This window comes from Heterodontus francisci, chromosome 1 (genome assembly GCF_036365525.1).
Source record: "Heterodontus francisci isolate sHetFra1 chromosome 1, sHetFra1.hap1, whole genome shotgun sequence".
In the NCBI taxonomy this organism is placed as follows: domain Eukaryota; kingdom Metazoa; phylum Chordata; class Chondrichthyes; order Heterodontiformes; family Heterodontidae; genus Heterodontus; species Heterodontus francisci.
In genome coordinates, this window is record NC_090371.1 from 41,965,747 (window position 1) to 41,979,861 (window position 14,115).

The 14,115-nt window shown below is 45.1% G+C and overlaps 1 protein-coding gene across 7 annotated transcripts in view; it reads right to left on the minus strand.

Annotated features, from left to right (window-relative positions):
• Positions 1-14,115, minus strand: part of LOC137376449 (protein FAM53A-like) — a 139,658-nt gene that overhangs the window by 63,545 nt on the left and 61,998 nt on the right. For all 7 annotated transcript variants that reach the window (XM_068045515.1, XM_068045164.1, XM_068045086.1 and 4 more), the window contains one exon: positions 11,595-12,403. In XM_068045515.1, coding sequence (XP_067901616.1) covers positions 11,595-12,403 — 809 coding nt within the window. The remainder of the gene's footprint in view (positions 1-11,594; positions 12,404-14,115) is intronic.

Here is a 14,115-nt window from a genome sequence, read left to right on the forward strand (position 1 = left end):
GATCTCTAATATGGCATCCACGCCACACAGACCTTTGGAGTGAAATCACACTGGACACTATTGCCAAGGAAGTTACTGCCCATGCAGTGAATAGCCGTGAAAGTATGCAGATGAGGCAGATCATGACATTAATCAGCATGCAACATTTATTAGTCGTGCCACTTTGGAGCTCAACACTCTGGTTCATGCCCTGTTAACCTAACACAGCGGAGTACACATTCAGCAGAAGGACCTCTTGCACCAGTGCCATTTAAAGGGTTTAAACTCCTTAAAGATTGGTTGATTTCTTTTTTTTTTAAAGTAGCACTTAGATTAGATTAGAGATACAGCACTGAAACAGGCCCTTCGGCCCACCAAGTCTGTGCTGAACATCAACCACCCATTTATACTAATCCTACACTAATCCCATATTCCTACCAAACATCCCCACCTGTCCCTATATTTCCCTACCACCTACCTATACTAGTGACAATTTATAATGGCCAATTTATCTATCAACCTGCAAGTCTTTTGGCTTGTGGGAGGAAACCGGAGCACCCGGAGAAAACCCACGCAGACACAGGGAGAACTTGCAAACTCCACACAGGCAGTACCCAGAATCGAACCCGGGTCCTTGGAGCTGTGAGGCTGCGGTGCTAACCACTGCACCAATGTGCCGCCCTCTGGCTGTTGCTTTGATTCTACAAGTGTTCGGTGCTTTGTACAGATGCTTCAAGTTGCGAATGTCTACAAGGAGTGGTGAAGGTTTATTTTTGGTTTACATCAAGGTTTCTGCATAAGACAATTGCTCTTATGGGTGCACTAGTAGGCATTCCCCTTGGAATACAGAATGACAGAACGAACAGAGATTATGCAGAGAACAAGTTGTTGGGAGAGAAGGAGGAATCTCAGCAGGAGGCCATATCTGCTAGGCAAGTTCAGGGACCATTTTGCGGAACACCTCCATTCAGTTCACAAGCGTGATCCCAAGCTTCCAGTCATGTGTCATTTTAATTCTCCGCTCCATTCTGACCTCTGTCCACAGCCTTTTACACTGCCAATGAAGCTCATCATAAGCTCGAGGACCAGCTCTCTTTTTTCGATTAGGCACTCTACAGTCTTAAACTCAACACGAAGTTCAACTATTTTAGATCATAACCTCTGGTCCCTTTTTTTGTTCTACGTTTTTGGTTGGCAGCTGTTGGTAATTATGCTGCCTTTTCCCATTTACACCCCTTCTAGACATTTTTTATTTTTCTGACTTGTCCAATTACCACTCCACTTTTGCCTTGCACTATGATATCATTTAACATCCATCTCCCACCCAATCACAGACCTTCTCTTTTGTTGATCTCCTCCCCCGGCTTTTTTGCCATCTCTGTACTTGCTTTAAACCTATTCCAGTTCTAACATTTTCCAGTTCTGACACAAGGTTATCGGCTTGAAATGTTAACTCTCTTTTCTCTCTCCACAGATGCTGGAAGACCCAAGTATTTCCAACATTTACTGTTTTTATTTCAGACTTCCAGCAACCACAGTATTTCACTTTTACAGGGAGTAATTCTTCTACCCAAGCCTCAGTGAGAAACAATGTGTGATATGTCTGTGCTGCAGTAAGGACATCCACACTGAAACTTACCACCTGCTGCAGCCACAACTGTAAACTCAGCAGGGCGAGGACTGCATTGCCAGCGGCTGTGATGGCGACCAAGTCGATGAGCTTTTATGTATCTCAGTTTGTCATCCACTGTGTATAAAAGGAAGTCGCTGAGGTTCTCCATTCAGTTAGCACTAATTCTCTTGCCAGAGAGCAGCAGGTGGAACAAACACAAGCAGGCTGCTGTACCAACTGCATTTCTGCCACCATGGCAAACTGAAGGGTGGCTTACTAGCCAACAAGAGCTATTCTCCGACGAGATGATTGAAGATTCTGATGCGCAACCCACACAAACTTCTGCAGCATGCATATAATGAAAGCTATGCTGTCAGATGGAGTGTAATACTGTAGACCATTGACATGTTGAAACAAAACTTCCACTGCCCGGACAACTCTGAAAGAGCTCTGCAGAGCGAGTGTCAAGATATATAGGGGTCTGTTGCAGGTTGCACAAATTCACCATCATGAGGACACAGTCCTTGCCACCAGCCGTAGACGAACAGCTGAGTAAGAGAAGGAGCAGGCAACCTTGACAGCCCATTTCTGGTTGCGTTGTCCATGAACAACTTATTTAAGTGCGATACCAGTAACCACAATCCCAATTACCCATTCACCAATGGGTCACATTACCCATGTTACCTTCCCTGTCACTGTGTCCACTTGGCCACAATCCAAAAACAAAATAAACATTCCAAACGAAATTTATAAATGAAATCATGTCATATTGTGTATAAAAGTCAACTAATCACCCTTATGCATTCCTTTAGTGCCCATCTTCAGTGTGCATTTGCCTGTCCTTGTGCTCCTATGCAGTGCTACCCCAATGGCAACAGCATGGCTGGTAGAAAGCTGCCTACTTTCAGTGGGGGATGCAGATGGCCTTGCAGGACATCCTTGAGCAGCTCTGGACTGAGAAAGCCTGGTTGCTGTCTGCACCATCACAGCATAAGTGGCAGCAGACTGGGCTGGCTGGTTGACCGGCAAACGGACACCAGAGTGGCAAAGGTGTAGGGAGGAGTGCAGTCTTCTTGAGAAAGGACAGCAGGTTTGTCCATGCAGCCATTGCCACTCTGGGGCAGCACCTTAGCAACCCTAATAATCTGTTTCAGAGATTGCTCTGACACCCTGAAAGCCCCTTTGCACACTAATCTACAGCCATGATGTCAGCAGTCTGAACTTTTACTGAGGCACTTAGAGGTTGTGGGTTGTGCTGCAATGGAAACTGCATCAGGCAGACACTGCAAAACAAGAAGCAACATGAGGAAAAACTTCATGCAGCGAGCAGTTAAGGTCTGGAATGCACTGCCTGAGTGTGGTGGAGGCAGGTTCATCAGAGTTCTCTGCAGCAGAATTCATGTCACCTTGCTCCTGCACAATTCAGCCTTGGCTACAAGTGTTCCGAAGAAGGGTCACTGACCCGAAACGTTAACTCTGCTTCTCTTTCCACAGATGCTGCCAGACCTGCTGAGTGAATCCAGCATTTCTTGTTTTTGTTGGCTACAAGTCACTTGGTGCCCAGTGTTTCATCATTATTTTTATTCATTCGTGGGAGGAGTGTGTTTCTGGCAAAGCCAGCATTTATTGCCCATCCCTAACTGCTCTCGAGAATGTGGTGGTGAGCAGTCTGCTTGAACTGCTGCAGTCCATGTGGTGTAGATGTACATAGTGGCGTCAGGGAGGGTGTTCCAGGATTTTGACCCAACAGTGATATAGTTCCAAGTTAGGATAGTGTGGGATTGGGAGAGATACTTGCAGGTGATGGCGTTCCCATGCAATTCTGCCTCTGCACTATCCTCTAAATTACGTAGTGGGCTGGATTTTGTTCTCCCCCCGGCGTTGGGATCCGTGGTGGGGTGGGGGGCCCTGAGGACGCAGCTAGGAGAGGGCCACCACACACCCCGACACTGGGAGGACCCAGCCCGTTAGCAGCTGCAGCGAGGCCTCGTGGTGGACAACCTCCCCACCACCCCCCCACCCGCTCGGCGACGAGACCCCCATTTGAATATTTAAATACTAAGTGAATCAATAAATGATACTCACGTCGTCGCCTGATGTCCCACTGCGATCTTCGGCCGGTGGCTGGCACCCCCGCACCTTCGGATCCCCATCCTGGGAAACGAGGCACGACTGGTGTGGGGGGTGGAGGTAGATAGGTTTATCAGTGTGGGGTGGTGGGTTGGGGGTGGGGTTAAGTCAGATGGACAAGTATTTTGGGGGTGGGTGGGGAGGGAAAGGAAAGGGCAAATTAATTTTATTACGATTGGGGTGTGGGAGAGGGGCAAAAGAAATGTCATGTTTTTAAATTTACTGCACTTTAAAAAAAAAAAAAAAAAAAACTTAACCTCCCAGTAGGGCTGACAGCCCTTTAAAAATGGCATCAGCACCTGCGCACAGGCAGTTGATTCCATTGCCGGGACAGACAGCGAGTCCTCTCCACGTGACTGGGGAGGGAGGCCCTGTCCCAGCTATTTAAATGAACTGCCTTGCGGAAGATTGTGGCAGCTCAGCGACATGCAGCCCGCGTGGGCGGGCCACCGTTTTCTTCGCCTGGGCACAGAAGATTCAGCCCAGTGTCAGTATCTGACCTGGTGGCTGTAAGTATGAAATCAAGTGACTGTCATCAGTGCCTTCCTCTGTTCCTCCACTCACTGGGCATGTTACAATTCTTGGGTATCTGAAAGCAGAAAGGCAATAAGGTAAGTTTTGGTGAGGGGATGTTGGTGAGGCTTTGGGGAGCTGGGGAGAGAGAGAAGAGATGCATGCTTAAATGATCTGCAGCTTGTAAATCAAAGAGAGATGAAGGGGAAGCAGGATGTGAGGAGGATGATTACTTAAGAGATTGTTATCTTCAGTGGTTTCAATCCCATTTCTGGCCACAGCCTCAGCACGGAGTATCTCAATGATGGTCACATCCTTTATGGGAGTTAAGCAATGCACCAGTCCCCAGTTGTGGGCCACCTTGTCCTGCAAGATAGAGGGAAGTGTTTGAGTGTCATGCAATCTGTTTGGGTGTTCCGGCTGTAATGGTTGAATAGCTGAAGAATGTGTAAATTGAGGTGCAGGTGTGACACTTGTGGCAATGTTAAGTGTGCAAAGGTGCAGTGAAGCATATGAAAGTTAGGTATCAGTCCCCTGATTGATAAGAGATTTGTGGTGGGTGAACAGTGGGGTTGTGCTGAATTGAGTGGTTTGAAGCTCGTGGTGCAGCTGGTTGGATATAGCATTTGAAATGTGTTCATTAACATGACCACTTCATGTGAGGTTACTAAACTTCTTGTGGCACTGCATCCTGGTCCTCAGGGCCTGACCTGTAGCCATGCTATCTGCTGCCACTACCTTCTGAGTGCAAGTCTGGAGTCTCTCCTGGGCCCTGCAGATACAGGATACCTTTCCTCCACCAAGGCCTCCAATGCAGTGTCTGAAAACCTTGGAGCCCACACTCTTCCATGTGTCATTCTTCAGTATTTCCCAGGTCAGATTCACTTTCTGACTATCAGCAGCTGCTGCCACAATATACCTTCCCTTTAAGGAGGGGGCTAGCTTTAAGTGGTGCTAGCCATTCATATTTGACTCCTGCTGATGCATCCAGCCAATGAGGATGCTGTTGGTGCTGGCTGAATACAAATCATTGAAATAAGCATGCAGCATCAGGTTGGCGTGCCACCTGCATTACAATCAACGGGTGCAGGTTGATGGCAAATCGCAATTCTTGTGCCCATTTTCAGATGCTATTGAATTTAGCCCCCAAGGTCTCATCTCTGTTGTATGGTGACACACTATTGTGCTATGGAACAAGCTGATAGATCTCAGCCAAAAACTGGGCATGCAAGAGACACTATGGACCCCAATACAATCTGTATGCTCATAGCCTGGCACGGCCCTTACTTCTCAATCATGAACAGGGCAGAATACAAACTTTAGTTCAATGTGGGATGTTGAAGATTAACATGACCACTTCATGTGAGGTTACTAAACTTCTTGTGGCACTGCATCCTGGTCCTCAGGGCCTGACTTGTAGCCATGCTATCTGCTGCCACTACCTTCTGAGTGCAAGTCTGGAGTCTCTCCTGGGCCCTGCAGATACAGGATACCTTTCCTCCACCAAGGCCTTGAATGTCTCATTTTCCAATCATTTACATCAAGGTACCGAATACAAATTGTTGATATAATTAGAAATAGAAAAAGGCCCAAACAGCATTCACTGTGCACACACTTCTCTAAATTGGTAGTTCCCTCAAGTATACATTGCTTCCCTTCAGCCAATTTCTTAAGCAAAAGGTTTTCTTGAATTCTCACTAATTGCAATAATCTGCAGAGGCATGAGCAAAGAATTTTCTACTGCAACTTAGGTAAGGCTTGTAACCAGTTTTCCAGACTGCAAACTATTCCACATTAACCTTGAATTATTTGAATTGCTGATGCAAGAACACCTGTGCAATCCAGTGCACAGGTGATCGTGAAACTTGAACAGTAAACAGTAAAATGGATCACCTGAGCAATGGAACAAGAATGGTTTACTTAAGAGGAAACAATGGTTGTAGGTGCAGAATGATTTGGAACATTTCAATTTCAAGTTACCAAAGGTGTTCATTTCACTGGAATGAAACCTTATGACAGGATATACTTGCCATATAGGGAGTGCAATAGAGGTTCACCAGACGAATCCCTGGGATAGTAGGATTGTCCTATGAGGAAAGATTGAAGAGAATGCAGGCCCAGTCTCTTGAGTTTAGAAGAATGAGGTGATCGCATTGATGCATACAAAATTCTTACAGGGCTCGACAGGGTAGATGCAGGAAGGAAGTTTCCCCTGGTTGAGGGTTCTAGCACCAGGGGACAGAGTCCCAGAATAAGAGGTAGGCCATTTAGGACTCGAGATGAGGAGGAATTTCCTCACTCACTCAGAGGGGTGGTGAATCTTTGGAATTCTCTATCCCCAGGCGGCTGCAGAAGCTCAGTCATTATGTTCAGCAGAGAGATTGAAAGATTGTTAAATTTCTAGATATTAGATACCGAGATATGGGAATAATACAGGAAAATGGCATTGAGGTAGATGAGCCATGACCTAGTTGAAGGGCACAATGAGCTCGAAGGGCCAAATGGCCTACTCCTGCTCCATTTCCTATGCTCCTATGAACTGCTGCGGTACATATGGTGAAGATGCTCTCAATATTAGCAAGAGAGTTCCAGGATTTTGACCCAGTGGCCATAAAGGAACAGTGATTATTTGTTCAAAGTCAGGATGGCGTGCAACCTGGAGGTGATGCTGTTCCCAAACACCTGCTGCCCTCATCCTTGGAGGAGGCTGCAGACTTAGTGCATCCTTTGCATAGTACACAGTGTAGTGCAGCTACAGTATACCCAGGTGAAGAGGGTGGATGCTTAGGCTAGTTAATGAGTTGATCAAGCGGACAGCTTTGTCCTGACTGGTGTTAACCTTCCTGAGTGTTACTGCAGCTTGCATCCATCCAGGCAAGTGGAGAATACTCCATCACATCCCTGACTTGTACCTTAAGCCAGTAGAGGGACTTTGGGGAGAAAGTGAAGTGATCCACTTGCAGCGGAATACCCAACCTCCGACCTGCTCTAGCAGCCACCGCATTTCTGTGGCTAGTCCAGTTTAGTTGAATTCCTGGTCAATGTGACCTCAGGATGTTGATGGTGGGCAGCTTGACCATGGCAATTCAATTGACTGTCAGAGGTGGCTAGACTCTTGGAGTGTTATAGCCTAGCACTTGTCCCCACTTCTGACCTTACGATAGGGGAAGGCCACTGATGAAACATCGCTGGGCCGAACACTGCTCTGAGAACTCCTGCAGCGATGTCCTGGCATTGAGATGACTGAACGCCAACCACTGCAACCATCTTCTATTGTGCATGCTGACTCCAATCAGTGGAGAGATTTTTTTTCTCCTGAACCTGACATCGGTGCCACTCAGTTGAACACAGCCTTGACATCAAGTGCAATTACCATCACCTCATTTCTGGAATCTAATTCTTGCATCCATGTTTGGGCCGAGGCTGCAATGAGACTTGGAGCAGAGTAGCCCTCGTGGAACTCAGTAAGCAGGTTATGAGTAAGAGCTATTTGACACGCTGATAACTCCTTCCAGCACCCGACATCAAACTACATAGCATTTGCAACACAAACAGATCAATCTGAAAAGTCTACGTCAGTGTTGATGCTCCACACTAGCATTCTCTCACCCTACTTCATGTAACCCAATCAAATCCTTCTATTCCTTTCCCCCTCAAGTACTTATCTCGCTTCCCATTAAATTTGATGAAAGATGATAATTGGCCAGGTTGACATCATAGATACCAAACAATGAAGGCCCCTAAATCAGAGGCAGCTTAAGAACTATAAAATGAAATGTAAGCTAAGTGGGAAGAACAAGGACACCTTAAAAATAAGATGGACAAGAGTAAAATACTATACATAGGAAGGAGAAAAATACAACTGCTGCATGAATGTCAGATGAGGCAAGAGAAAAATAACTTTTTTGTAAGCTTTACATTCAACATGTAGATTCAATGGTCCAACCATAGTGTCCTCTTTTCCAAAGTACTGAAACTCTTTCTAGGTACGTATGACATGTTTGAAAAGAGTTCAAGAGCAGAAATGTCATCTTAAACAGCTTGCAAGCTCAATTTGAGCCAACATGAAAATGTTTAGCAATTAGCATTAGCTCTCTACTACTCAGTTGGAGAATACTGCACTCCCATGTGGCTACATATATCCCACACAAAACTAGTTGACATACAACTCAATTAAATATTAAGAACAAGGTCCACGAGATTAACAAATTGTCTGCCAGTCCTCAAACACATGACCTCCTAACATCAGGCATCATATTGCAGCAAAGAACCAGTAGAAAATCCTGGAGATGCCAAAACCGCCACCTTTCGAAGATATATGGGGCAGAGGCATGAGTCTCGCCCATAACTCCTCAGAAGACTATTCATCTCGACAGACCTGACCGGAGACACATTTAGTGCTGGCAGAGGACGACAGCTCACATGAGCAAGGGAACAGCGGTGCATTTTCAGAAAAGCAAGCAGTGATGTCAGAGGTGGTGATTAATTGGTGCGTGAGGTTTCTTTCTAAAACTAGGGCAGTGGTTTAAACTAGGACCAGGAAATTGAGAAGTACTGTATTAAATTAGTAGCTTAACTAGTTAAACTAAAATATTTTAATCAGAGTAAGTAACAGGAAGGGAATTAGTATTAAGCGCATTAAGAGAGCAGGTCTAGAGGCGTTTGATACAGTGCCGCACAGACTTGAGAACAAAGTTGTAGCTCATGGAATAAAAGGGACAGTAGCAACATGGATATGAAATTGGCTGAGTGACAGGAAACAAAAGTAATAGTTAATGGATGTTTTTCGGGCTGGAAGGTGGTTTGTAGTGGAGTTCCCCAGGGATCAGTGTTGGAACCTTGCTTTTCCTGATATATATTAATGAACTAGACCTTGGCGTACAGAGCACAAATTTCGAAGTTTGCGGATGATAAGAAACTTGGAAGCATTGTGTACTGTGAGGAGGATAGTGTAGAACTTCAAAAGGACATAGACAAGTGGCAGATGAAGTTCAAAGCAGAGAAATGTGAAGTGATGCATTTTGGTAGGAAGAACATTGAGACATAATATAAAATAAAAGGATACAATTCTAAAGGGGGTGCAGGAGCAGTGAGACCTGGGTGTATATGTGTACAAGTCATTGAAGATGGCAGGACAGGTTGAGAGAGCAGTTAATAAAGCATACAGTATCCTGGGCTTTATTAATAGGGGCATCGAGTACAAGAGCAAGGAAGTTATGTTGAACTTGTATAAGACACTAGTTCAGCCTCAGTTTGAGTATTGCATCCAGTTTTGGGCGCCACACTTTAAGATGCGATGGCGTTAGAGAGGTTGCAGAAAAGATTCACGAGAATGGTTCCAGGGATGAGGAACTGCATTAATGAAGATGGATTGCAGAAGTTGGGACTGTTTTCCTTGGAGAAAAGGCAGCGGAGAGATCTGATAGAGGTACGCAAAATCATGAGGGATCGGGACAGAGTAAATAGGAAGAAACTGTTCCCGCTCATGAAAGAATCGAGAATGAGGGGCCACAGGTTAAGTAATTGGTAAAAGAGGCAAAAGCGACGCGAGGAAAAACTCAGCTTGTGGTTAAGGTCTGGCATGCACTGCCTACAAATGTGGTGGAGGCAGGTTCAATTGAAGCATTCAAAAGGGAATTAGACTGTTATTTGAAAAGGAAGAATGTGCAGGGTTATGGGGAGAGGGTCAAGGAGTGGCACTAGGTGAAATGCTCTTAGGATAGCCAGTGCAGACACCATGGGTCGAATAGCCTCTTTCTGCAGTGTAATGACTGAATAGAATGGGGAAGAACTGTTCACATTGTAAGAAACTCCTTCCTCATCATCTAGCCTGACAGAAAATTCTCTGGCAGAAGAATGGTTAAGGTTGTCCGGCAAACCCCACCTGCCCAGGAGTGATGCACACATTATTTCACCACATGAACATTAAAACTTAAAATTGCAAGCCCGGACCAGAAAAAGACAATGTTGAAACAATGGGGATCCAGCAGTCGCTTCCCCAATACACAGAAGTGGTCAGACCAGTTTTAGTCACATGGCTAACTGGCTGTTGCAGAGAAATTTGAACCTCCGAAGGATGCAATGAGACTGTTCCATACAAGGAGCTAGACACATGACTAACCTGCTGGGCAACTTGGGAGTTTTTTTGAATTTGAACTCCCAAAGGGATTTGAGGTCAAACGACACTGTGCTCATGGACTGAAAACATCTCCTCTCCTGCCTGCTCATCTCAGGGAACTAAAACCACTGAAGACACAAACTCAGAAAAGGTTTCCTACGTTAACAAGGTTTAAGACTAGTACTGGGCCCCAACGAAACGCAAGACTATATCTTCAATCAAGAACTACAGTGAGCTAGAGAAACAGTAACAAGATATTGCCTCAAACTGTTGTACTTATCTTCTCTTTTCTGTCCCTATTGTGCATGTTTATATCACGTGTGCATGCTAACATGGGCGCATCGTATATCAGTTTGCGTGAACCGTATTAGTTTAAGGTTTTATTAAATTTCCTCTTTCTGCTTTAAAACAAAAAGTCTGCGTGTGCTCAATTCTTTGCCTAATAATTGGAAACTGAACAAGGATTCATAAAAAGGGGAGCTGAAAACACTATTTAAAATTAAACCGTTATGTTATATTAAGACCAGGTGGTGAAGACAGCCAAAGACCCCTAGACACATTGCTCAACTGGTCATAACAAGGTGTATGGTAAATGACCACACCTGGAGTTTCAGAAGAAACCCTCTGCATAGCTGTGGCCATTTTATCTGCTAAATGACTGCTCATTTCATGCTGGTCCAGCAGAACTTTATGAACTGCGTAATTCTGACCCCCAGGGTGACTGAATGGCTGAAGTCTATCCAAGCCCCATTACAGTATTGATACTTTTGCCTTATAGTTGTTCTCCCTACTGTATGAGCTTTTAATTTAAATATTTTTCCAGTCTTTATTGTATGAAATTATGAAGTCTTTATGAAATCATACGCAATCACACCATAAATTAAAATTCATCTCTGGCATGAGCTTGTCAAAACTTAAAATATTCAAACAGAAAATGGGAGGATAAGGAGCACAAAAAAAAAATCATTTAAATCTTTGTAAATGGATTTTTAAATGAATCCTGATGGAAATCAGTTGATAGTTTATATAGAAATTTACAAGTGGACTAAAGTGAGAGAGCAGGCATACTTGTGACAGGCCAAACTAATTCTAGTAAAAGGCAGTGAAGTTGAAAATGTGCTGTCTTACTATATGCAAGAGCCCTGCACGTCAATTATTTCTAATCCCTTTCATCCCAAACTAAACAAAATATTACCATTTACCAGATTTTTTGGCAATATGAAAAGGCTTTCTACAACTTACCCTCGTCATCTTTAGGAAGTCCAAAGAGGGCCGCGTCCACCTGACGTCTTCCTCCCGCCTGCGCTTTAGCCCACATTTCCTTTCATTCAGCACGCAAGGCTGTGAGCGGCATCGCAGCAATCCCTGTCGACGACTCAGCTCTGGTGTGGAGGTGGGAGTGCTGTTTGCTGAAGGCAAGAGATTTGTCGTCTCTGTAATGTGCTCCTGTGAAAGTGACAGCCTCCGCCTTGGGTTAAAATCAAACGGTCCTGCAGAGTTCCAACGGACACTTGATGTGCTTCCCTCACTGCTATCTACAAAACCACTGCTGGCAGATGAGGGCCTTGGTACTGGTGAAGTATTGAAGCTGGTGATATTAAATATACTGTTGTTGAGTGATAGTGTATGTTTATTAATATGCTGGAGCAGATTGATGCTTGTGCTTCTCTGCAGAGTGGCATTGCCATGGCTGTTGCAGCGCTGTAAAGTTGCACTGCCACCGCTGTTGCACCGCCGCTTCGACACAGGAGTCCAGACCTTGGAACTACAGGGTTTCCATGGAGACCGGCACCGGGACAATTCATCAGGCTCTGAAAGAGACCTGCAATGTCGTTTAGTAGGGGGGGCCAAAGGAGTGCTCGAGTTCTCATTGAGATTCAACTCACTGATCCAGCCGGAGACAGAAGTTTTATTTGTGTTGATATTCCATTGCAACCCAACGTGGTCAGCCAGGCCATGAAACGTGCATGTTGAAAAAGGAAAAGCCACATTGCGGTTTGTTTCAGCTTTAATCGGACAAGTCCTGTTTACAAGTGCCCATGGACTTTCTTCTGTTGGAGAAAAGTGAAAACATGGTCAACAATTTCTCTAGCTTGTACATGAATCAAATTTTCAATGGGACAAATGAAACATGAAAATAATTTTAACTGCATACATTCAACACTAATAAAAGAAATATTAATCGTCATTTGGTAGTACAGAACTTGAGGAGAACTGCTGAAAAGAGAGACATGTTGTCGAAACTTTGTCTGGCACTCATCAGGACAATACACGAGAATAACCAATGTAAGGGAAAACAACAACGCACTACTTAGAAGGGAATGCGGATCTGTTGGCAAGTGAACTTTTCTTGTTATTCATTCATGGGATCTGGGTGTCGCTGGCTAGGCCAGCATTTATTGCCCATCCCCAATTGCCCTTAAAGGTGGCGGTCAGCTGCCTTCTTATACCACTGCAGTCCATGTGTGGTCGGTACACCCACAGTGCTGTTTGGAAGGGAGTTCCAAGATTTTGACCCAGCAACAGTGAAGGAACAGCGATATAGTTCCAAGTCAGGATGGTGTGTGACTTGGAGGGGATCTTGCAGGTGGTGGTGTTCCCATGCATTTGCTGGCCTTGCCCTTCTAGGTGGCAGAGATCATGGGTTTGGAAGGTGCTGTTAAAGGTCCCTTGGTACATTGCTGCAACTTTGAGAGTACACACTGCTGCCACTGTGTCGGTGGTGGAGGGAGTGAATGTTTGTGGATGGGGGGGGGGGGGGGGGGGGGGGAACAATCAAGTGGGCTACTTTGTCCTGGACGGTGTCGAGCTTAGAGCGTTGTTGGAGCTGCACACATTTAGGAGAGTGCAGAGTATTTCATCACACTCCTGACTTGCGCCTTGTAGATGGCGGACAGGCTTTGGGGAGTCATGAGGTCACTTACTCGCCACAGGATTCCTAGCCTCTAACCTGCTCTTGTAGCCACAGTATTTATATGACTAATCCAGTTCAGTTTCTGGTCAATGGTAACCCCTAGGAATTTGACAGTGGGAGACTCAATCATTATGCCATTGAATGTCATGGGGAGATAGTTAGATTCTCTTGTTGAAGATGGTCATTACCTGGCACCTGTTTGGCACAATTGTTTGGTAGAGGCATTGCCATGGAGAATGCATCAGTTTACAGTGACTGACTGTTAACTGACACGCTTTGTGAAACAGGTGAACCTTAGAAAATAGGCGACATGTTTAGAGAGAGGATCTGGATCGGCGCAGGCTTGGAGGGCCGAAGGGCCTGTTCCTGTGCTGTAATTATCTTTGTTCTTTGTTCTAGGTGCAATATGTGTACATGTTCTTTCTGTCTGCAAACAGGGCCCTGTTAATGTATGTAGCTTCTAGTACATGCAAATGCACCACACTGAGCCCTACTGACAATCTTAAATTGATCAGCATAATTCTTAGCACACTGCGGATTATTTCGCAAATGTTGTCCAATCACGGAATCACATCTAATATTGGACACGGTTTTGAGTTTTGCAAGCACGGGCTGGTTGGGTACAGCCCGTTGAAAACAGCAGAAGGGACATGTTGTTTGATAAGATCCACAAGTCTTTGGGACGTACAGCCTATATACCTAGCAACACACTGGAATTCACCTTTGAAATGGAGAAGTCACATGAGCTCCCTTTCCTTGATGTACTAGTTGAGAAATCTGTTAAGGGGCTCTCTACCACGGTCTGTCGCAAACCTACCTTTGCTGGCCAATACACGCATTGGGATTCAT